Raw genomic sequence first — 22,287 nt, 5'->3', positions numbered from 1 at the left:
CCAGCTCCCCCCCAAGATGCTACAGTACCGTCCTGCTCCCCTTCATCCCCCCGCGGGTCCCCATCCCGCAGACATCTCTGTCACCTGCCTCCTTGCCCTCCACCCCCGAGGGTCTCCATCATGGGGACATCTCTGCCACCCACCTCCCTGCCCTCCATCCCATAAGGGTTCCCATCATGGGGACACCTCTGCCACCCATCTCTCGGCCCTCCATCCCCAAAGGTCCCCATCATGGGGACCCATCTCTCAACCCTCCATCCCATAAGGGTTCCCATCATGGGGACACCTCTGCCACCCATCTCTCGGCCCTCCATCCCCAAAGGTCCCCATCATGAGGACCCATCTCTCAACCCTCCATTCCATAAGGGTTCCCATCATGGGGACACCTCTGCCACCCATCTCTCGGCCCTCCATCCCCAAAGGTCCCCATCATGGGGACACCTCTGCCACCCATCTCTCGACCTTCCATACCACAAGGGTCCCCATCCTCGTGACACCTCTGCCACCTGCCTCCTTGCCCTCCGTCCCATAAGTGTCCCCCATATGGGCACACCTCTGCCACCTGCCTCCCTGTCCCCCAAAAGAGAGGCTGGGGGCCCACTGGTGGTGGCGGGGGTGGGGGTCCCGGGCTGCTCCTACCTGCCGGGGGATTTGGAGCCGCTGTCGTCGGAGGAGAGCGAGACGCTGTGGGAGCTGCAGGAGCTGCGCCGGTGCGAGCGCCAGGCCGGGGACTCGCTGCGGGACCTGCGGAGAGGGCGGCCGGGGGGGCCGAGGGGCAGGCTGAGCCGCCGCGGGGGGGCAGGCAGGGGGGCACGCCGCCCCGCTCCCCCCGCCATCCCGGCCCCTCACCTCTTGCGCTCTTTGTTTTTCTCTTTCCGTTTGTTCTTGGGGCTTCGGGACCTGCGGGAAGAGCCACAGGCTGCAGAGACGGGAGCGGGGGCAGCACGTGGTGGGGGCTCAGACCCAATGGGTCCATCCCCGTGGGCAGAGGGGATGGGGACAGCGGGAGGGCAGGGGACAAGGGGTCCCCGATGGGGGAAGCTGGCAGTGCTGGTGGCAGCGGGGTGGCTCCCGGCAGCCGTCACTCTCACCTGTGTCTTCTCTTCTTCCGTGACCCCGACTCAGACCTGAGGGATGAAGAGGAGGCAGAGCTGAAGGAGACATGCTGCGCGGGCAGCCCCCGGGGACGGGGACAGGGGCAGGGGGGTGGCCCTCAGACGGGCTGCTGGATGGGGCAGGCGACAGCTGCTGTGAGGAGCTGATGACCCCATGAAGAGCCATCGGCATCCATCCCGATCCATGTCTCCATCCCACCCCAGCCCGAGGGCCTGGGCAGCCGCCAACCTGCCCCGCTGTCCCCAACCCACCCCACTGTCCCCAGCCAGTCCTACTGTCCCGAACCGGCCCCCACTGTCCCCAACCAGCCCTGCTGTCCCCAACTCGACGTGGTGTCCATCCTACCTGTCGCGTCTGTGTTTCTTTCCAGTCTTCTTTTTCTTCTCCTTGCGGATGGGTGAAGAGCTGTCACAGCTTGGGTGGGGGGGAAAGTGGGTGCCCTTGAGGGGGGAGCAAGGGACCCCCCGCAGCCCCATCGCACGGCCCAGGGGAGCCCCATCCCGCCACCCCCCGGCACCCCACTTCCCCTGGACCACCCATGGGATGCATGAACGTTGGATGGAAGTTATTTCCTGGGGGGGGATTTGGGGTGGGGGACAAAAAGGGGCTTTTGGCAGAAGGGCTCTGGCTGCCTTCAGTGCCGGAGCTCCCAAATCCCACTGTGTCCCATTGCCACCTCGTGGACTCCGCAGCCTCCAGCAGGAGACGGGGTGGCCAATTCCCACTGGGATTTCGGAGGGGGACGGTGGGTGGTGGAGGCCATCCCGTGTGCCCGGTGGCCCTGCACGCCCGGCAGGGACCCCGCAAGCCCACCCAGCCCGGCGGGCACTCACCTGCGCTCCGAGCCGGGTTTCCTCTTTTTGCTGCCGTGGGGAAGGCAGAGAAGAAAGGGCCATTAGGGACAGCATCATGCCCAGGTGGCCAGCGCTAACCAGGGAGGGGACCAGCGGGTAGACAGAGCCAGACCCCCTGGGGAGCCAAATCCTGCCCCGCGGCAGCCGGCTCCTTCCCAGCACGGACCGGGCGATGTCCCACCGGTGCATGCAGTTGGGGGGGGGCTGGTGGTGCGTCCCACGGCGCTGTGCGTGTGTGCACACACGTGTGCGTGTCGCACCATCGGTGCACGCAGATGCATTGCACTTCTTGAAGGTGCACGATTTGAGGTGCGCTGACCCCCAAAGTGGGGGGACTTGCCCCACGGGAGCCTGGGGAAGGGGTTGAGTCGGGAGGAGAGCTGCCCTCCCGGGAGAGGGGACAGCACAGGGACAGCCGGGGACTCACCGGCTCCGGCGGTGACCTGATTTCTTTTTCTTTTTCTTCTTGGGCGGAGGAGAGGTGGAGCTGCTCGAGCGTCTTTTCAGCCTGGGAGGAGAAAGCAGACAGGGTTGGGGGGAGAAGGAACACCCACCCGGGGGCCTCCTGGCCTCTGTTTCCCCCAACAGGGACCTGGCAGGTGGGGAGACCTCCCCTCCATGCACACCCGCTCCCCAAAATCCCCTCTATGGATCCAGCCGGACCTATACTCGTGGTGGCCGCTGTCCTCACGGTAGCACTCGGCCGAGCAGTCGCACTGCAGCAGGCAGCCCTCGCCGTAGTCGGGGTACTCCGCCGCGTACTCCTCCCCATCTGCCTCGTGGTGGTTTTCTATCACGCTGCCGAAGGAGGAAGCGCAGGATTAATTCGGGGCTCCCCATTCCCCGTCTCCCACGGGAGCAGCCGGAGGGGGAAGCCTGGGGTAACCCCAGTGCGGCTGCAGGAGCTGGGGAACATCCTCCTCCGCCACAGCAACCCCAGGGGACCTTGGTCACATCACTTGAGGTCCACACGCAGCAAAGCCCCATGGTGGGGGTCTTCCTGGGGTAAAGCCCTGCCAGGCTGGCACAGGGACACCCCGGGGGTCAGGCCACCATGCCCCCACAGGGTCCAGGCTCAGCATCATTCGGAGCCCCTCTTGGCAATGCCTAAGTGACGGGGCTGGGCAGGGGGCTGGGGTCACCCCAGGTAGGCGGTGGGGCCAGATTAGGGCGAGGGGAGCTGGCAGGAGGCTGGGGGGATTCAGGGGATTATCCGACCGCTGGTGGGAGCTGCCTGGGATGATCCGGGCTTTGAGGCCGGCAGCCCCGGCGTGCCGCCAGCTCGGCACCGGAGCTTCAGGTAGGTGATGGGTGATGTCCCCCCTGGGCCAGATGAGATGGGCTGGGGGGACATCGGGCCTGGAGCCATCAGTGCCTCCTATCCCTCCTGAGTGACTTCATCAGCATTAATTTTTCCCGCTGCCATGGAAACCAGTTGGAGGTTGCCATTGACTACCAGGGCTGCGAGCAAAGGCCTGGCAGCTGGACGGGGCAGGCAGGAGGGGCCCGGGAGTCCCTGCCCTGCCTCTCCCTGCTGTTCCCCCACCGCCCCGCACCTCCTCTGCCATCCGCCCCAGGAGCAGCATCAACCCCAACCCCGGGAGCTTCTCGTTTGTTCTTGGGGGATGTAGGACATCTCACCCCGGGAGGATGCGGCCATCCAGGTGTTCTGGAGGGAACCATAACGAAGGGCAGCCAGCATCACACCAACCCAGCCGGGCGTTGCTTCCCAAGGGAGATTTGCCCTCAGACACCCGATGTGGGCTCCTCCACCCTTCCCAGCCCAGAGGTGCGTGGCCAGGGATGCTGGTGAAGGGCAGCCCCTGCGCGACCGGTCCCTTGGCAGCCCTGCCAGCGCCTCCAGCCGAGCAAAGGGATGCTCCCTGCCCCAGACAGCAGATCCGAGAGCGGCACGTGTTGGCATCCCCGGCCACAGGCAGGCCCTGGGCTGTTTAACCCAATTAAAAATGGTTTGGACCAAAACTACAAGCGAGGCATCCTCCTCCTGACCGCGGACGAGCACTCAAGCAGATCTTGGGCTCCCTTCTGTGCTGCAGCCATGGCTTTCTGGGTCCTCTCCAAGCGACTCCTGCCTTGGCCGTGCCCCAAGGGCAAGAACAGCCTTTCAACCACCCACCCGACCGTGGGAAGGGGGAGAAAAGAGGAAAAGAGAGGAGTGAGCAGGGATAATTCCCTGTTGGGCTCTCTGTGCTCCATGCCAGCACCGGCTGCCAGCATCTCACCCATTAGCTGTGCTCAGCGGCTCAAGACGGGCTTGTGCTGCCCCAATTATCCCTCCCCGCCCAGCAAGCGTTTGTCTGCAATCCCACCAGCCTGTCCATCAAGCAGTTACTCCTTGGGGACCGGGCTGTGCACGCACAGAGACGGGAGCTGAAAGAGCGCAGAGAGCAAGCCAGGGACTCAGGTGGTCACGGCTCTGCTCGGTGCCTCAGTTTCCCCTGGGGAGTTTTGCAGACGATGCTGAGCTTTCGCATCTGCTTTGAAACGAGACCAGCTAGTTCAGGGTCATAGTCCCGGCAGCCAAAGACCGAGCTGTAAAAGTCCAGAGAGGTGCTGGAGCAGGACCAGCCCATGAGATGTTTTGCTGGGCGCTCTCCCAGCCACTGCAAGGGCTGTGGCTCTTTAATTAAAGTTTATTTAAATCCCTTGTCCAGCCCCTTCAACCAGCGCAGACCTTTCTATGCGCAGGACATCCTCTGGCAGGGACTTTGGCAGCTAAGGTCCCCGCTGCTTGAAGAGCCACCTCCTTTGGACCTGTCTCCTACCAGCCTCCTCCAACCGGCTCCGGCTTTGCTCTCTCCCGAGCAATCCTTCGCTTTGAGACTGCTCCTTCCAGCTCAGCATTATTATTTATAGCCCCTGGGCTAATCTTTAATGATTACGCTTCGTTTTTTCAAAACCAAGCCCGCAAAGGTGACAGCTAGGGCTGCCTGCGTAACCTTAAAGCACCTTCGGCTCCCCTATGTGCTCGTTACAGCACCAGCCCTAACGAGCCTGCCCGGGAAGATGCCCTGGAGATGACTCATGCCCCCACGGGCAAAGGCCACTTGTTAACACTTGGGCCCGATGCCCCACACCAGGGTGACCTGGGCAGGTTGGTTTTCCCCATGCCGTGGTTTTTCCTTTCTGGAGGAGGACCCTGGATGCTTTGTTGGTCCCCAGGGCCATGAGCCCCATCCTGGGCTGGCCACAGCTGAGCTGTGTCCCTCCCTGCCCGGCGTGCCCGTGGTGCGGTGGGAGGAAGGCTCTCCCCGCCGCCGCGGCTTCTCTGCCTCCCCCCTCGCCCTATTTCCTGACCCTAATGAAGCATTAATATTCAGTGAACCTGCAGCAGCTATTCCTGTCCCCAGTGACCTGGTTTCCAGGCTGACGGATGGTGCGCGCCAGGCCAGCCATGCTGCCCGGGCCGTTAAGCATCGTGCAGATAAATCATCATCGAGCCAGGGTGGACCCTCGCGAGGCTGGGGACAGTCCTGTGTGGGGCAGGAGGAGCGAGCGGCACGTTCCCAGCAGGAGCTGGGCTGCTTTGGACACCTAACCTGAGCCCCAAGCCTCCACCCCGGGCTGGAGCAGCCCCCAGGGACGAAGCAGCGTGAGGAGCGATTAGGAGGCAGAGGCACGGGGAAGGAGCTCCTTGGAGAAGTTTCTTCCATGGGGCTCCTCGGTGTCACACCAGCCCGATGGAGACCCAGGCTCTGGGTCTACCCGGGTGAGAAGCAGGTTCGAGCCCTGCCTATCCAGCCTGGGCCCCTTGCAACAGAAATTATCATTACTATTATTAATGATTATTATTGCCAACACAAAGATTTCTAGCGTTACAGAACAATCCATCACCAGCCGAGGTGAGTTACCCCAGCTTCACACCTGGAGACAGGAGGACTATTCTGCATTACGGCGTAAAGAACAAGGACTGGAACCCGTGCCCTCGCCTGGCTGGCAGCAGAAGCTGTGATTTCAGCCCCCCGGAGAGCAGAAGAGGTGACCCAAAGAGGCAGGAGCAGGCAAAGGTGAGGCACAGCAAACCTGCAGCTTGGGCTCTGCCACCAGCTGGTGGGGTGAGCCGAGCACTGACACCTTCCACACTTGGGTTTCACCATCTGGGACAGGAGCATTGCAATGCTGGCCCCTCTGTACAGCACCCTGAGGTCTCCTAAAGACCACTACAAGATAACCTCCAACCTCTCCAGAGGTAGGATACTGCCTCAGAGACACAAACCCTGCCTCCAACCGACCAACCAACCAATCACCCGACCAACCAACCAACCACCCAACCAACCAACCAACCAACCAACCAATCATCCATCCATCCATCCATCCATCCATCCATCCATCCATCCATCCATCCATCCCTATATACCTTGTCTATGTCCATCCGTCTATCCAACCATCCATACCCTCTCCATATGAACCCATCCACCCACCCACCCATTGATACTCGGAGGCAATCAGGGAAGTGCCTCTCTGGGATGAGAGATGGGCAGGACACACAGACAGGCCACCTCGGAGCTGCCTCACTTACATTTGGCGCCCATGCTGGTCCTCCCTGGTGAGCACGCCTTCCTTCTCCATCAGCATTTGCCGAAAGGTCCCCACTTTCTGCCGAATCTCCTCTTCGGAGTACCTGGATGGGCAAAGACAGGGTCAGGGCTGCCATGGCCGGAGCGTGGGCTCCCCCAGGACCTGCTGGGGACCTTCGTACCTTCAGGAGCGACATGTAGCCAGAGGGGCCAGTCAGAAGGAGGGGTGGCGTGGTGACAGTCATCACGGCCTGGAGGAGAGCAGGTCCCTCCGCTTGGTCCCCTGCCACCACCCTCCACGCTCCCCTCTCTCCTGCCTGCCCCTCTCAGCAGCGCTTGGCAGAGGAACGGACATCAGGAAGGGGTAAAAGAGGATGACCGTGATGTTGCCATCCCCCCTGCCACCGCCTCAGGTTTGGGGTTGCCAAACCCCCTGGCAGTGCCAGCATCGCAGCTGGTGATGCTGGGGTTCGCGCCTGGTGCCTCCGTCCCATCGCGAGCCTCCCTCGCTCGTCCCCGCGCTGCGCCGGGGCACCGGCAGCCGAGCCAGCTCTGCGCTAACGCCGAACGCTGACTCAGGCCGCTGCAGGGTTATTAACGAGAGACTCTAATCACTTTGTCCCTGGCATCTGAGAACGGCCGCGGCAAACCACGGCACTCCAGCCGTCCCCGAGGTGTCCCCAGGGAGGGACGGGTGGCAGCCCTGGGCAGGCGGTCCTGTGCCGCATCCCAGGGCTGCACAAGGGCACCCGAGCATCCCCCTGGACCGAAAGCATCCAAACGGAGGGATGCGGTGGAAGAACCCACGGTGCTCTCGGCATCATCCCTGGGGACAAAGGGAGAGGGACCCCATGTCACCACCATGCTGCCACCCTGGGAGGGGAGGGGTCAGGCTCTGTGTGCGTCCCTGTCCTCACCCACACCATCTACAGGGGCTGCTCACGGCCCTCTCTCACCATCACATCCCATCAGCATCGCCACTAACGAGCCCAGAAAACTGGGTGTCACAGCCCGGCCGAGCCCTGCGGCACCTCTCGCAGCCCGCGCTGGGGACGATGACACCCCTCGCAGCCCATGGGTGTCCCTGGGTGTCCCTGGGAGCAGAGGGACACATGGCAGCACTCCCACCACCCTGCAGTGCCCATGAAGGGGGCCAGCGAGGAGAGGGGAATTAATATTAACGAGCTCATTTGCACTGGAAGGCTCTCATTAATTCCCAGCCGGCCAGGACTCCCAACCCAGGAGGAGGGGGGTTCACGGGGCACGGAGGCACCCCGGCTGCCTCCCCTCTCCTTGCACCCTGCCTGGGCACGGGGGGGGCCCGAAAACAGGGCAGCACCCCTAAATGCGTCTCTGCACCGTCCCCTCGATGGCAAGGCAGCCATCCCGCAAGGATGGAGCCACCGGCACCGGCCGTCCCATGGACATGGGCCAGCCAGCGGCAGCAGGAAGGTGTCCGCCCGGCAAGACGAGCGTTTGCTGCAGCATGTTACGGCCGATGCCGTGGGAGAGGGGACGCGAGGCCAAACACAAGGTGACAGATGGGCCACCGTGGCTGGGCTGTTGGCAAATCTGCGGGGGGGCCAAGGCTAAGGAGAGGAACCCCCCAACCTGCACCCAGCGATCCTGTGACGGGGGCAGGAGCACCCCGCCAGCCCCATCCCTCCTGCAACCCCCCGGTGCTGCTTATAACCCCCTTGGAGGCATTTGGGATTTGCATTTAACACATAGAATGGGTTGGGGAAAGGAAAAAAAAAAATTAAAAAAAAAAAAAATTAAAAAAATGCTGACGCTTCTTTTCCCGAGAAGAAACCCAGCCTGCAGGCAGGGAATAAGGTCCCAGGCAGCCCGGAGCGAGCAGCAGGAGCCATCCGCATTTAGGGAAACAAGGGAGCGCTTAAATCCCCACAAAACCTCCTCCGCTGTCACACCCGATCATCCCGGGGGGGTCCTGCCCTTGGTGACATCTCCCCCCAGGCCGTGGCCGGGATGTGGCCCCCGGCCCAGGCGGAAACCTCCGGGGTGCAAAGCTCTTCCCGTGCAACAACCCCCCCCCTCCCCGGAGAGCCCTGCGCCGAGGGGAAGAGCAGGCGGAGGATTAACCAGGTTGACCAAGATTATTACTGTAATTATATTATCGTTTCGGTGTATCACCGTCATCACCGTTATTAATAGCCTTAATAATAGCGAAGGCAATTACAGCCATAACAACAATACCGATTGCAATATTGCTATTACCCAGCGCAGTAACGATACTACCAGCAGTAAGATCCCTGGTAGGGTGCGGGAACCCGACAGGAGGCTCTGGGCTCCCCAAGGCACCGGGTCAGCCTTATTTATTTCCATAACGACAAATTAGGCACAATCATTATTCCAGTCTGTGTGAGACAATTTAATTCTAGGTCACGCTTGCGCTCTTAATGAAAGCCTTGGCGAAGCCTTCCCTCAATCCATTTTCCTTCTCCCCAGCTGATACCAGTCCCCGTCCACCCGCGTGTGCCGAAGAATTTGCTCCATCCATCAGGTTTTAGCCAGCTGTCGGGCGGAGGGGGGGATCAGGTCGTTTGGCTGGTGCTGTGGGGCAGCCACGGGTCCGGTGGGGATGGGGGTCTCCTGGCTGGCCCCCCAGCCCCTCCTGCCCACCCAGGTGGGGATGCTCTCCAGCTCCCCTCGGGTTTGCCCCCAGCCCTTTGCTTCCCCGGAGCGGAGCAAAGGCTGCGGAGCAGCTCATGGTGCACAGCCAGGGGCACGGCAAGACGGAGGGGATCCTCTCACCCCAAAACTGGGGGGAGAGAAGGAAGGCAGGACAAGCTGAAGCACCGAAACAGCCTCGCCTGCGACTAAACCCCAGCTCTCCTTCATCTCCCCAGCATGAGAGACAGAGAAGGACCATCTCCCATCCCAGCCTTGCAGGACACGCTGGTGGCTGCCTCCTTCCTGCCTCCGCTTTCCCGGCATGACGAGCTGGGAGCCACAATTTCCAAGCGGAGGGGCCGGAGTGAGCCCCCAACATGTGTGTGGATGCACTCCTAGGTCTGTGTTTCTTGGAGGCACTTAGCTTCACAAATCAACCCACCAGTCCACCTCAAAGCTGCCCAATTCACCCCAGAGTGGCTCTGCCTCCAACTGGGGACCTTTGCCGCATCAAGGTACTTCTTTTTTTAGAGAGAAAAAAAGGGGAAAAACAAGGTGCAAGCGGGTCAAAAGGATCCTGAGCCATGGGGTCCATCTCCAGCCCAGCCCCGATCCCCCACCGCTCACCCCTGCTCCTCCATCATCTCCTGCAGCTCCATGCACTTCAGCTCCACCCGCCGCTTGCGCTCGTGGTCCAGGATTTCCCGGTGAGCCTTCTTCACCAGGCTGGGCTCCACCAGACGCACCTCCTCCTCGCCCTTGTGCCACGTACCCGAGGCGCTGGGCTGCGAGAAGCCATTGGAGGCCTCCTGGGGCGAAGGCACGTCGGCCCCGTTGTTGTAGAGAGCCATGCTGGCGTGGGCGGCCTCCCCACCAGCAGCGCCTGGGAGGGAGAGAAAGAGTCGGGGGTCAGTCCCTGCCCCGGTTTCCCTCTCACCCCACGACGGCGAGGGGACCTGAAGGCTAAATTTGGCCGAAAAGAGATGCAGGCACAGCAGGTCGATGGGGACGGCGGCTGAGAGATCTGGGTCCTCTGCCAGCGCCCTTCCTGCCTCTTGCCTCAGTTTCCCCATCTGCAAAGCAAGGCTGGGGCTATCCCCGTCACCATGGCGCCAGGGCTGGCTCCTGGGAAGGAGAGGAGGATGCTCTGAGCCAGCCTCATACCAGGGAAAGCCCATTAAAATGTGGGTCTGTGGCATCCGGAGCTGTACGGTAGCAGCGGGATCAGCGGGCAGGGCTCCCCCCGAGCCCCACGGACCCCGCTGGTGGAGGAGGGACAGGCACCCATCCTCACCGCTGTCTGGGGACATCCCCGGGCACTGTCCCCATCCAACGAGGGGATGGACCCAAACACCTCAGATAGCCCCTCGCATCCCCCCGAGCCGCACCGGCCGGTGAGGATGCAGCCGTGGGATGGGACATGCTGATGTCTGGTCCAGCCAGCAAATCCTGCCGATGCCCTCTGGCACCCGCCGGCAACGGCCCGGTGCCGGCTGCAAGGGGAGGGGAGGTGCTGCCCGCCCGCCTTCTCCCTGCTCCTTCACCTTCACGTGTCCCTGCCTCCTTCCTCCACCACCACAGCCAACGTGTCCTCACTTGGCTCCAAAAATAACCCCTCGGAAGAGGACGAGTGTTCCCGAGCGGCACTGGCACGCTGAAGCTCCGGCTGATGCTCCCTAAGCCTGGGGGAAGAGATGCTCCCGAATCTCCCGGATCACCCAGACAGACACAGCGCTGTCTCGGTGACCTCGGGCCATCGGCGCGTGGCTGAGCACCCATTCCTCGGTCTCCCCGTCCTGCGATGCCCCAGCTCCCCTGCCCAAAGCACCAGCCCTCTCCCCAGCACGGGATGCTCCCACTGGAGATCCGCTGCCTTAATTACCGGCGGCAGCCGGGCTGCGGAGGCACCGCCTGGGCTTTACCGGCTTCTCCTGCGAAGTCCTACACAAAGAGAAACAATGGGGGCGAAGGCTCTCCAAGCTGCCTTCGGGCTCAGAGACATCTTTTTTATCAGCAGACGCTTCCCTGAGGTGTTCCCATCCCAGGGACCCTGACGGAGAGGCTTTTCCAAGGACGGGTGTTGCCCGCGCATCGTTGCCCACGTTGGAAGCCGCCAACCCTTGCCCAGGATGCCTGGGGTGGCTGACAGGGGCTGACAAGGACAGGGGATGCTGGCGCGGGGAAGGAGGGATCCCTCAGCCCAGCCTGGGAGTGCAGGCAGGACAGACGGACCACGGACTGATCCGCACCGTTTCGAGCCCAGGGAGGGCTCACCGCTCCCGTTGTGCCATTCCAGGGGGACGCCAGGCAGTTCAGAGCTTTCCACGGCCGTGCGAGTTGGGACAGAGCCAGGGTGGGAAGGCAGATCACCCACGAGGGGCTTTGAGGACGTTTCTCTGCTGTTTGAGCCCTCCCCGGGGCGGCGGGGGTCCCAGCCCGGCGGAAAGGCACCTCACACCCCGCGGCATCCCCAGGGGACATCCCCGGCTTTCCCACTGCCACTGGCTACCACACGCACTCATTTATCTCCTGACGAGCCTGCCCAGGGAGGACGGCAGCTGACTGCTTAATTACAAGGCTTTTTTTTTTTTTTTTTTTTTTTTTTTTCCCCTGTTTTCTCCCCCCCTAATTATTACCATGCGGAGAGGAGCCAGCAGCCTTTATTTCCGCAGGGGCACGGGGGTCGGGCAGCAGGAGACGCTGCCGGTGGAGCAGGAGCCGGCCGGGGGTCTGCACCCCCTGGATGCTCGGTCCTATTAGAGCGACCGGAGGGGTCCCTCCGCACCCCCTTGCCTGCAGCAGGCAGGGCAGCACCCACATTTTGAGCCCCAGGACGCCCCGCAGCAAGGATCTGCCCCGCTCAGCCCTCCCTACCCGGGGGGGGACCCCTGACCCCAGCCCCCTCCATGTCCCAGGGTGGAGACGCTGCAGCAAAACCCGGCGTGGTCGTGGTGGTGGTGGGGGGCTCCTCTTCCTCTTTCTCCCAGCAGGGCATGAAGGCAAAAGCTGGGATAGGAAATTAGGGAATGGGGGAAGCTCCCCGCTGGGAAACCTGCACCCACCGGGGAAAGGAGAGGGGGAGGGAGAGGATGCTTTCCGCAGCAGCCTCTGCTTGCTTTTCCCCAAGCGGGAATTAATTTTATCCTGAGCCTGGCAGCGGGTAAATTCCTTGCTGTGAAACCTTGAGAGGGTGCGGGATACAGGGCCGGGCGGGTAGACGGAGGAGCGCGTGAGATAAATGGGTACCTGCGGGTAAGGGCTGCATGGGGGGGGAGGCAAGCAGATCCCACCGGGAAATGCTCCCCGTCTCGGTAAAAACGATGCAGTTGGAGGTATCCCTCTTGTACCCGGGGCCAAGCGGGTGGAGCTGACGCGGGGATGGACACGGCACTGTGTCCCGGTGTCCCCTCGGCCGTGAGCAATATCCACGGCGAGAGCTGACACCGGCCACCCTGCCTCAGCCACGGCTCAGGCAGGAAAACAAAGGAAGAGAAAAACCACCCGTAACCCCCCCACCTCCGGCTATCAGTAGCCAAGCCCTGGGTGGAAAACGGAGCCAGTCCTACATCTCTGGTGACAACGGGGACAAGGCACCGAGGACTGACGGAGTCACTGACGCCCAGCTGGGTCTGTGCCCTCCCCGTCCCCAAAGGAGACCCCCAGTGACGCCCTGCACGGAGGCAGCCCTGCAGCCGCAAGGGACAGCTCGGGGACGCAGAGTGGCCGTCACCCCCACAACCTCCGTCCATTGGCCACCATGTGGGGACCGCCCGGCTCTGCCAGCTCGTGCCAGCACCAAACCCGGCACCAAACCCGTCGGCGAAGGCAGCAGGGCCCTGCCCGACCAGCAGCGGCTTCCTGCCTGGCTCAGCGCTACCCCCGATAATAAAGACGATGGTTAAATATTTCATTATCTGCAGTAATTACCCAGAAATCATCAAGCACTGGCAGCCCGCTGCCCGGCCGAGAGGGAGAGGAGGCGTCTTGGGGCGAGCGCCGCGCCGTGTCCCCACAGGTTCCCAAAGGCTGCAGGATGCGGCTGGGGACAGTCGCTGGCATCTGTCCCCACCACCCAAATCCCCGCAGTGCCACCCAGGAGGGCTCAGCCCCCCCCCGGCACCAGGGGCTGATGCTGCTGGGGAAACTCCCAAGCAAACCCCTCTCTTCCCATTTTGCCGAGCCATTCAACCCCGTGTTTTGGGATCCTGATCTTCCCCGCTGACGCTCCACAGGCCACCTTGGGGCTTGGGGAGGTCAAAACAGCTTTTCAGCTCAGAGGTGCTTTCTGCTGCCTAGATTAAAGCTTTTGGAAATGTTCAGAGCTGCCCCATGCCCATCCTTCATCTTCACACTCATCTTCCATATCCATCCTTCATACATATACCCATCCTCCATCTCCATCCTCATCCCCCATCGTCATCCCCATCCTCATCCTTATTCTCCATTTTCCTCCTCCTCCTCATTCTCCATCTCCAACCTCCATCTTTGTCCCCATCCTCCATCTTTATCCTCCATCATCACCCCCATCCTTCATCTCCATCCTCATCCTTATTCTCCATCTTCCTCCTCATCCCCATCCTCCATCTCCAACCTCCATCTTCATCCCCATCCTCCATCTTTATCCTCCATCCTCACCCCCATCCACCATCTCCATCCTCATCCTTATTCTCCATCTTCCTCCTCATCCCCATCCTTCATCTCCATCCTCCATCTCCATCATCATCCACATCCTCCATCCTCATCCTCCATCCCCATCCCGCACCTCACCCCAAGCAGAAGAGAGGACCCGGGCACCTCCTTTGCCATCCTGGTGGAAGCCAGGAGAGACAGAAGGACAGACACACCGTGCCGTGCCCCTGACACACAGCCAGGACAGGCCCCACCAGCTTGGGGTGCGAGGACCAGCATCGCCATCCTGCTGGGCTTTGGGGCTGCTGGTTTCCAGCCAAACTTTGCACCGTGCTCCCTCCCTGTGGGCTGGGACCCCGGGACACTTGGTGGGGTGGCCCTGGGACGCAGCCATCCCCACGTCCCAGCCCCAGGGCTGCCCAGCCCGGGCACTGAAGGGAAGCTCAGGCATTCGGGAGCTCCATCCCGATGGGAAAGAAGAAGGAAAACGAGCAAAAGAAGTGTTATTTCACCAAACCGCTTTTACCCTTTGATTTTCCAGCCCAGAAACAAACCCCTTCCCAGCTGACTCCGCTCAAATCCCCATTCCCCGGCCGTGCCCGCGGCACCCCGGGCATGGGGCTGTGCTGGAGGCAGCTGCCCGTCGCTCCTGCCCGCCGCCGCCGCAGGGCCCCGCCGCGCCATAATGCGGATGAAGCCGTTTGCCCGGTGGGAGCGGGGACGGCAGCGGGGGGCTGGCGGTGCCTGGATGCTCTCCCGGCATCTCCCCCCTCGGCGGAGGAAGGCGGCAGTGGTGCCTGGGCATCCTCCCCCCCTCCACCTCAGTGCTAATTAAAGCCGCCTCCGGCCGGTGCTCAATTAATTCTCACCACATCCAGCTGCACCAGCCAGGGCAACGGTGAGCATCCGTGTGCCGGGGATGTGGGCACGGGATGCAGGCGGCGAGCCTGGGACAGCATCTCCCTGGACCACTCGTGCACTGAGCGTGCCAGAGCTCAGTCCCAACAAACAGGGGACAACCCAGCCGAGGAGAGGACCCTCCAGCTCCACCGGAGAGGGTTAAGAGGGGTGGCCTCCATGGTTCCCCTGCCCATCGGGGTCTCATCAGGGCACACCACCCCCTACGGAAATCATAACCCTGTCCCCGAAGCATTTACAGCCCCGTGCCGGGTTGCTCCCTGCCCGTGCCGAGGGGACAGCTGGGAGAAGGGCTTTTTTTTTCCCTGACACAAAAACCGCCAGAACATCACAGCAAGAGGCAGCCGGCCTCCTCTGAACACCTGGCCAGAATTACAAGGAGGAAAAGTCCGGGGTTGCTGCCGTTAATTGGGCCGACCTTCTCCGGAGCTGCCTTCCACCAGCCCCCGGGTGCCAAAAACCATGAGTCAGACCTCCGAGAAGGAGGGGAAAAAAAAAAAAAAAAAAGGCAAAATTGGCTTTAAAAGCCTAGCTGGTCTGGGGCTCATTAGTGCTGCCTCCCAGCCCGAGCCGGCAGGGATCCTGCCCGCAGAAAGGGGCAGCAGGAAGGGCTTGGTTACACCCATCCCAGCCCCTCCATCCATATTTTCCCTACCCCAAGCCTGGAGCATCCTTTGCTCTCGCTGCCTGACCAAAATCTGATGCCTTGCAGACTTTAAAGCGATTAATAAAGAATATATGGATGCTGGCTGGCGGGGGGGTGGGGGGGGGGTGGGGTCGTGAGCTGGGCGAGGGCTCGCTGCTGCTTGTGCGTACCTACGTCTCTGCATATATATATATATTTTATTTTTTTTAAATAGATGAGGAGGCTGGTGGAGAAGCTAAACAGTTGCTAAGCAACCAGGCTCCTTCCCAGCTTGGGGATGTAGGGATGGGGGAGCCAGGGGTGGGAACCCGTGTCCCCCTTCCCCTTCCCCCGCCGGCCGGGCACCACACAGAGGTGCGGGCAGTGGGGATCCACCAGCTCCCCTGGGAGATGCTCCGGAGAAAAGGGCCCGAAGGAGGGTGAGGAGATGGGCTTTCTTCTGTCCCCAAAACACCGTGGCCGAAGGCCCCCAGCCCGACCCCCTTGGGCTGCTGGGGGAGGCCGAGCAAGCCCCATTCCCAGTCCCAGCTGGAGGAGAGCTGACGGGAAGAGGGTCACGCCATGATGGGGACCATCCCCAGGGGACCCTGGGACCTCTGCGGCGATCCCATTCCCAAGCCAGGGATGAGGGAAAGGAGGACAAACAGGTCCAAGTGATGGCAGCAAACCCCCCCCGTGCTGAGAGGACGGCCAGCGGGTCCAGGTGATGGGTATCCCTATGGGACCCCCCAGCTCTGCAACCCCAGCCACGCTCTCCCCAGCCCCTTGGGGCCACCGTGGCCACCAGCAGCTGCTCGCTGGCAGCCAAGGGACCTGCAGGCAGCCCCAGCAGCCAGGGCTTGTGCACTCCCTGCCCTGCCAGACCTTCCCAATCCGGAGGCGCTTAAATAACGGGCAAGGATGGGGAGGGGAAGAGCAAGCCCCCCATCCCCCCCCGCCCAATGTTTTGCATCCTTGGGGCCATTTGTTTTGCTGGGCAAGGAGTCGGGAGGAGGCACAGGCATCCCTGTGGCCCAGCACCACTTCTGAGGCGGGGGGATGGAATAATACTACTAATAATAACAATAAAAGCAATTTTTGAGCACACAGAGGAGCTGGTGGCGGGGGGGATGACTGTCATAATGGGGTCACCTTCCCCCATGGGGACACAACCCCAGCAAATGACCCCCGGGGCTGAGAGCTGCTGATAGGGGGGGTGATGGCCGGCGCAGGGGGAGCATCCAGCCGGGGATCCCCCCCCCCGGGTGGCTGGCCGGGCGGTTGTGTAACGGGAGGAGCTATTCCGGGGTTTGAGCACATTATATAAGCCACGGGCCACCTGGCCGGGAAAACGGGATCTGGGGAGGAGGAGGAGGACGAAGAAGAGGAGGAGGAAGGGCTTTTGGCATCGGGGTCCCCCCCAGCCAGGAGATCCCCAGCAGCCAGGACTAAACCCATGGGGTGACCTGCACCCCGCAGGCACTCCCTTGCCCAGAGGCGTGGGGTGGGCGCCCTCCGTTCCCCCTCTCCAGCAGCCCCCAGGACCCACTGCCATGTGTCCACCCACAGCTGGATCTGGCCCCAGGGCAGGACACCCTTTGCCTGGGGGGGAAGCACCATCTGAAAACCAAGCAAAAGCCCTGCACCCCTCCGCTTGGCTGGCATAGCCTCCACTCCCCATCGCCACCGGCAACCAAGGACCGATGGCTCCCCTAAAAGCTGCCCAACTTCTGGCTCCAAAAGCCCCCGTCTCTCCCTGCACATGTCTCCAGGATGAGTCCCTGGGGCAGGGGGAGGCAGGCGGGATGCAGGGGTGGCATCGTTTGATGCCACGCTGGCGGAGGGGGACAGAGCAAGGATGGTGTGTGTTTGGACACAAGCACCACGCGCTCCCGTCCCCAAAATCCCCCCTGTTGGGGTGTCCCAGTGCTCCTGCCACAGACGAACCCACATGCCAGGGCAGGGAGATCAGCTGGGGCACGAGCGTCTCCACCCCATAAGATGGTCCTCGATGTTTGCCATCAACCCAAGACACCCTCAAGCTCTGGCAGCCCCCAAGTGTCCCCCTGCAGCAGCAGGAGTGCAGGCAAGCCAAGAAACATCCACAGTCTGAAATCTCCTCTGCTCCAGAGGGGGTGAATGAATGACAGGACCCCTGAAATCCTGAAATCCACCTGGTCCCCATCAGCCACGGTTCAACCCCTCGCCACCAGCCCCCTGTGCGGCACAGCCCGGCCACCCCTGGGGACAAACCTCCCAAAGATGGGAAGGAGAAGCAGAAAACGCTCCCGAAAGACAAGGCAGCCCGCCCGACTGCCAAGCCTTGCCCCTCTCCTTCCCCCGCGCAACACCCGCAGGGTTTGAAATCTCAGCAGACAAAGCGGGAGCTGCAGAGCCCCGCTCCGCGGCACGGCCCGGGGGTCGGCACAGCAGAGAGAGGGGCTTCGGGGCCGTTACCTCACCCTCGTCTCCCACCCGCACCCCACAAGGTGCCGGCATCTGCTGGGGGCTCATCGCCATCCCATCCTTGCCAGTCCGGTGGGAGCCCAAAAGGGGTGGCTCGCTGCCCCCATCCCGGCCTGTCTCCCCACAGCATAGGGGAGAGGGATGTGGCGTGTCCCCCAGCCATCCTCAGCGAGCACCCAGCAGACCCACGTCCCCAAAGGGGACCCCCTGCGCCCCAAAAAGCATCTCACCTCCAGGCTCCTCGCCCCATCCGCACCCCCAGGAGCATCACACCCCGGGGATGACCCGCCAGCCATTGCTCCGTCCCCGGCCACCCCCAGCACCCACGAAGCGCTGCACCCCTCTCTCAGCCCTGTCACCCGCGTCCCTTTGGGGACCCCAATTTCTGCCCCCTGAGGAGCACCGTGACCCCCATCTCTTTGGGGTCCACAGCCCCCTTTCCCCCAGGGAGCATCACCCCCACACACACACCCCTGTCCCCCCCTGTCCCCCGGGGGTCCCCAGTCCCCTGCACCTCTCACCCCCCCGACCCGGCCACCCGGGGTCCCGTTGCCCCCCCAGACACCGTCTCCCCCCCCGCGCCCGGTGCCGGCCCGTCAGCCAGGCCCGGGCCCGGCCGCGCCGCGCCTCACCTCGCCCCGCCGCCCCGCCGGGCCCGGAGCCGCCGTCGCCGACCGCTGCCTGCGCCGTCCCGCCGGGCCCGGCCCCGGTCGGCCCCGTTTGGCCCCGTTCGTCCCGGTTCGGCCCCGCTGGGCTCCGCTCGGCCCGGCCCGGCCCGGCCCCTCCCGGCGCGGCTCCCGGCGCGGCGAGCGCGGCCCCTCCTGAAGTGCTGGACAGCTCCGCGACACAGAGCCGCCCGCCGCGACAGCGCGCCGCCGCCGCCGCCGCACAGCGCCGCCTGCCGGCCGGAGGGCGCGCCCGCACCCGCGGAGCCGCCCGCACCCCACAGAGACCCCCCCTTCCTCCCACAGACCCCTGCACCCCGCAGCCCCCCGCACCCCTCAGAGCCCTCCCTTCCTTACACAGAGACCCCCTTCCTTCCACAGAGCCCTTCCTCCCACGTAACCCCCCACAACCCTCAGAGACCCCCTTCCTTCCACCGAGCCCCTCCTTCCACAGACCCCCCTGCACCCCACAGGCCCCGCAAGCCCCAGAGCTCCCCTTTCCTTCCACAGAGCCCTCCCTTTCACAGAGCCCCCCCATAACCCAACAGACCCCCACACTGCCCAGCGGTCCCCCTTCCTTCCACAGAGCCCCCACCTTCTACAGAGCCCCCTGCACCGCCTTGGGGCACCCGCGGTAACCACCTACGCCCCGCCATCTTCTCACACAGCCCTCTGCCCCCCGTCCCCCAGCACCTCCTAACTCTCCCCAGCGCCCCCCCGCCCCTTCCTCCCCACATCTCACCATCCCCCTGCACCCCCAAGCCCCCCAGTCCTCCCAGCAGCCCACCCACCTTGGGGTATGGCGCCAAACACCAGCACCTGTCCCGGCAAAGCCGCTCACAGCTGGGGGATGCAATTGTCAGAAAAACCCCCACCCTGCACCCCTCCCTGTGTCCCATCCCATCCTGTATCCCACTCTGTATCCCAACGCATCCTATCCTGCATCCCAGCCTGCATCCCAGCCCACCCTGCATCCCACCCTGTATGCCATCCTGTATCCTACCCCATATCCCATCCTAACACATAGCCCATCCCATCTTATCCCATAGCCCATCCCATTCCATATCCCATCTCATCCTGTATCCTACCCTGTATCCCATCCCACCCTACCCTATCCCATATCCCACCTTATATCCCATCTCATCCCATACCCCATCCCACACCTTACCTCCTCGCCATGGTGTCCCACCTCACCCAGTGCCAGCCCAGCCCTGCCCACCCCCTCCCAGCTCCCGGCTGCCCAAACTACCCTGGAAGCACCCCGGCTGCTCCGCCAGGGCCCCAGCCAGGGACACCACGCCTGGTCCCCCCCGTGCCCCCCCACGCCATGCCTCAGTTTCCCCCACACTGCACTGGCTGCAGCTCCCTCCTTAACTGAGCTGCTCGTTCCCAAGCAGAGACCTAACAAAGGCACCCGGGTGTTGCTCCAGGGTGGATTTGGCCTTGGAGGGGGATTTGAGGAGGGAGCTGCAGTGGGGACAGGGGTGGGGAGCCAGAGCTGGGGTTTAAGGGGGGTTTTTGGGGGGCAGCTCAGGCTGGAGAGACCTGGCCTGGTGGGGATGTCGCCCCAGCGGGTGGCAGCTGGGTGATGCTCTGCTCCCAGAGATGCTCTGGGGAGGACCGGATTAGGGACCAACTGCTTACTGGTGCCAGCCCAAAATCACTCACCACATCCAAAGCTGCCGTCCATCACCTTCCTCCTCATCCCCGCGCACAGGGACAGGGGTCCCCATGGGTCGAGGTGGCAGCAGGCCACGGGGACGGGTCCTGCCAGGGTGGAGGGTGCAAGCACTCTTTCTGCGAGGATTAAACACACATTTGGGGTTGTTTCCTACCGGCTGCTCTACAAATCCCACGCCCCACGTTTGTTATCCGTCACCCTCTCCATAGTTAAACTCGGCGGCGTGACAAGGCCGGGCTAAAACTCCCCGTCCACTGCATGAGGAGGGGCTGGGCCAAACCCCCCCAAACACCTTGGGGGGACAAGGTGGGGGTACAAATGCCCAGAGCCCCTGCACCAAGCAGCCTGCCCGGGGTGGCCAGGGGGGTCGCAGATGGAAGCCACAGGTCGCTCAAAGCCACTGGTGAGCAGGGACACCCACCAGCAGCCCCGGGGACACGGGGACTTCCCCAAGAGCTGCTCCATGCCAACGCCAGCCACCCCCGGGGTGTGAGATGTCCGTGCCCCCCCCACACTGCTCCCCCCCAGCTCCAGGGCGGCCTGTCCCTGCCTAAAACAGCTACAGGAGCCGGGAGAGGGTCGTTCGGGGTGGGAGAGGGGCAATAACAGCCTCTCCAGGCTGTCATGGTAGGAACTACATAAACAAGGGGCTTGGCCGTGGGTTGGGCTGGTTCCATTAAGCCCTGGCCAGGCGGCGGGGCTGGGTCCCAGAGTGACCCCAGGGCTGCTGTTGTCTCCCCCCGGCTCCTGCCTTTGTCCCTGCCATGTCCCCCCAGGCTGAGAGCAGATGCCACCTCCTAGGAGAAGCTTCCTTATGTGGTCAGGGCCTCTCCCGGTTTAACGCTGGAGGGGGAAAACAGCCGGTGATGGGGAAAATCCAGCATATCCCATGCCCTTCGCACCACCGTTATCTCTCCAACACCCGCAGCGCTGAATAATGCATCAGGCCCTGGGAAACAAAGAGGATGGGAGGGATGCAGCCGGGTCCCCCCCACCCCAGCAGCAAGAGCAGTGTAGGGAGACCCTGGTATGAGAGGGGGCAGCAGCTCCATGGGGCTCCCCAGGCTCGGGCTGGGCGCTGCTGGGAGCCAGGGCTTTGCCGCGGGGCTACGTCGGGCTTTGGGCAATAATCTGGGAGAAGGGGAATGGGAGATCTAGTACAGCCCAAGGTGCAGGATCCCAGCCCGAGAGCTGGCGCCGGGGGTGAACACAGCCAGAACCACGCCTGGAACGGGATGGAGAAAGGCAATAGCCAGCCGGGTGAGGGAAAATGGAGAAAAACAGCAAGAAAAAGCTGGCAGGCAGGCAGAGAGCTGGGGGGTGCAGCCGGGAGAGCGGCGGGAAGGGATGAGCCGGTGGAGAACAAAAGGGGAGAGATGGAAGGAGAGGGGAGAAAGGACGGTAATTGCAAGCAAACAGACAGAGCCAGCCGCGGCTGGGGGGGGAAGAGAAAGAAAATAATCATCACTTGAAAGAAACTGAGGATTTGGGAAGAAAAGAAAAAAAAAAAAAGGCAATAAATAATTAAAGGAGATCAAACGAGGCAGGCAGCAGAACAGGCCTAATTGCAAGGATTCGTACCGAGGTTCGACATCTCCGCCAGCCGCCTCCTGACGCAGAAGAAAGGGCGGCCGGGAGCGGCTCTGCCGTGGGGGGACGTGCAGTTGGCACGGCACAGGCCATAGCCCCCCATCAAAGCCCGGCCCTGACTTTCCTGATGCTCAGCAAAACCCCGCCTGAGCCGGCGAGGGAGCGGGGAGGAAGGAAACGCCAGCAAATATGGAGGAGCAAAGCAAAGGAGCGGAGGGGAAGGGGCTGGGGGACACCACTGTGCTGTACGAGCCCGGGATGCGATGGGGACTGGGCACCCAAACAGCCCCGTGTGCGCCCGGGGTGACCTTGGGCCATTCGATCGTGGGCCAGCGGCTGGAGGCTCCCATCGATTTGGGCTTGACCCTGTGGCCACATGGCTGTGCTTGGTGCTGCGGCAGGGGTGGGGGGTTGCCGGGTCTTCTCCAGCTGTCCCAGGGTCTCCCAAAGCCTCCCAGCCCTCGGCAGGGATTTTTCTTCCCTGTGGATTTGTCCAGTCACTCTTTGAAGCCCTGGGAAATATCTTGCACCCGAGCTGTGCCACAGGGAGGAGACCCCCATGTCCCAGCAC

General features: G+C 62.9%; 1 protein-coding gene across 1 annotated transcript in view; it reads right to left on the bottom strand.

Moving 5' to 3' along the window:
* The window catches only part of SRRM3 (serine/arginine repetitive matrix 3), a 31,646-nt gene extending 13,019 nt beyond the window's left edge, over nucleotides 1–18,627 (bottom strand). The window contains exons 1-10 of the mRNA XM_063341849.1: nucleotides 18,413–18,627; nucleotides 9,770–10,025; nucleotides 6,511–6,612; nucleotides 2,634–2,768; nucleotides 2,398–2,478; nucleotides 1,950–1,979; nucleotides 1,462–1,530; nucleotides 1,092–1,127; nucleotides 850–900; nucleotides 640–744 (exon numbers count right to left, since the gene is read on the bottom strand). Of these exons, the coding sequence (XP_063197919.1) occupies nucleotides 640–744; nucleotides 850–900; nucleotides 1,092–1,127; nucleotides 1,462–1,530; nucleotides 1,950–1,979; nucleotides 2,398–2,478; nucleotides 2,634–2,768; nucleotides 6,511–6,612; nucleotides 9,770–9,993 (833 nt within the window). The 5' untranslated portion in view covers nucleotides 9,994–10,025; nucleotides 18,413–18,627. The remainder of the gene's footprint in view (nucleotides 1–639; nucleotides 745–849; nucleotides 901–1,091; nucleotides 1,128–1,461; nucleotides 1,531–1,949; nucleotides 1,980–2,397; nucleotides 2,479–2,633; nucleotides 2,769–6,510; nucleotides 6,613–9,769; nucleotides 10,026–18,412) is intronic.
* Nucleotides 18,628–22,287: the final 3,660 nt, after the last annotated feature.

The sequence above is a fragment of the Chroicocephalus ridibundus genome, chromosome 7 (assembly GCF_963924245.1).
Source record: "Chroicocephalus ridibundus chromosome 7, bChrRid1.1, whole genome shotgun sequence".
NCBI lineage: Eukaryota > Metazoa > Chordata > Aves > Charadriiformes > Laridae > Chroicocephalus > Chroicocephalus ridibundus.
Note: the sequence above shows the minus strand (reverse complement) of the source record. Positions and strands in the feature narration are given on the sequence as shown.